Consider the following 1337-nt stretch of genomic DNA (forward strand, 5'->3'; position numbering starts at 1 on the left):
GCAGCTTTGGCATAAGCATACTGCAGCAGACAATAGTCATGGCGAAATATTCCCTGTCACGACATAATCAATCCACACCATGATTGCCATGAACGTCACTACATAAGCATGCTAATATTGTTTCTCTTTATAAATTCTTTAAGGAAAGTGTGATGGCGAAAGAAAAGAAGAACTTAAAAATGTCGGATAAGTATCCAGACATCAGCGACGCCTATCATTACAGCGAGCTGCTTCTTCAAGATACGTGCATGGCTCTCTATGGCATCATTGAACAAGATATCAAACTTGGGAAGAAAGAGTTACTCAAAGATTCAAAATTTATACAAGGCAGGTTTTACGAAACGATGACGTATATAATGTCTCGACAGGAGAAGGATGTGGACCAAGTTCTCTTGGAGTACAGCATTCCGAGATTGAAATATATACGCGGTAGTACGGTTGTAGAGCCACAGATTGACGTTGTGTTAGTGAAACGTAATCCGGATCTGGTGTTTGTGACTGCCATAGTGATGACAAAACCCGCAGAGGCATACCGTCCTGACGTTAGGTCGGTCCGTTCAGATATGGCGAGGTTAGCGTACATGGTGTTGGAGAGAATTGTCAGGTGGGGTTTTTACCTGTGGGTTGGTACTCTAGACGAACTGCGCAACATGGAATTAACTAAGAACTTTAAGGAACTATGTGCTGCCGACGGAATGGTAGAAAGTCAAATCGTGTTCCGTAATGATACATTGCTGTTACCCAGAGTAGGGAAGCCCCTACCATCTTCGTTCACTAAGACATTGCTATTGAACCGACTTTCTGGTAATTTTTGTCTGCGTTTGTACCGCATAGAACCAGAAATGACCATGTGGGAAGAACGGGATGACGATGTGGAGAGACTCATTGAATATTATCGCAACGAGACGTTACAAAGTGGGTATGGTTTGTGGGGTGTTGGGGAACAAATCAGAAATATTAGGAGACAGCTGAAGAAAGTTCGAGATTATATAGATGTATGTACAAAGAATAATATTACGTTGATACTCAATAATTTTAACACCAAAAATACAACATAACAACAATAATAACAATACTGCTACTACTAATAATAATAAAAAATAATAACAATAATACTACTATTTTAACAATAGTTCTACTATTAATGTATTTATAAAAAAAAAATAATAATAACTATAATAATAATATTATTATCAGTGACATATCTATGTTCGTAATTTCCTCGTACATTGTACTATATATTTCTTTCTTGGTAAGGCCTACATGTATAGGGCCCAAGTATTAAAATGTGAACATACCACTAGGCCTACAGATGCTACTGATGTGGATAATTTTAT

General features: G+C 37.8%; 1 protein-coding gene across 1 annotated transcript; it reads left to right on the top strand.

The window, feature by feature from the left end:
* The first annotated feature begins 103 nt into the window (after positions 1-103).
* LOC117106552 lies at positions 104-1286 on the top strand. The gene has a single exon (XM_033247932.1). It carries the CDS (start codon positions 153-155, stop codon positions 1056-1058), a length of 906 nt encoding a protein of 301 aa, XP_033103823.1. The 5' UTR covers positions 104-152; the 3' UTR covers positions 1059-1286.
* Positions 1287-1337: the final 51 nt, after the last annotated feature.

This window comes from Anneissia japonica, unplaced genomic scaffold (assembly GCF_011630105.1).
Source record: "Anneissia japonica isolate Jap-2015-1 unplaced genomic scaffold, ASM1163010v1 scaffold287500_len1337_cov257_single, whole genome shotgun sequence".
Lineage (NCBI taxonomy): Eukaryota > Metazoa > Echinodermata > Crinoidea > Comatulida > Comatulidae > Anneissia > Anneissia japonica.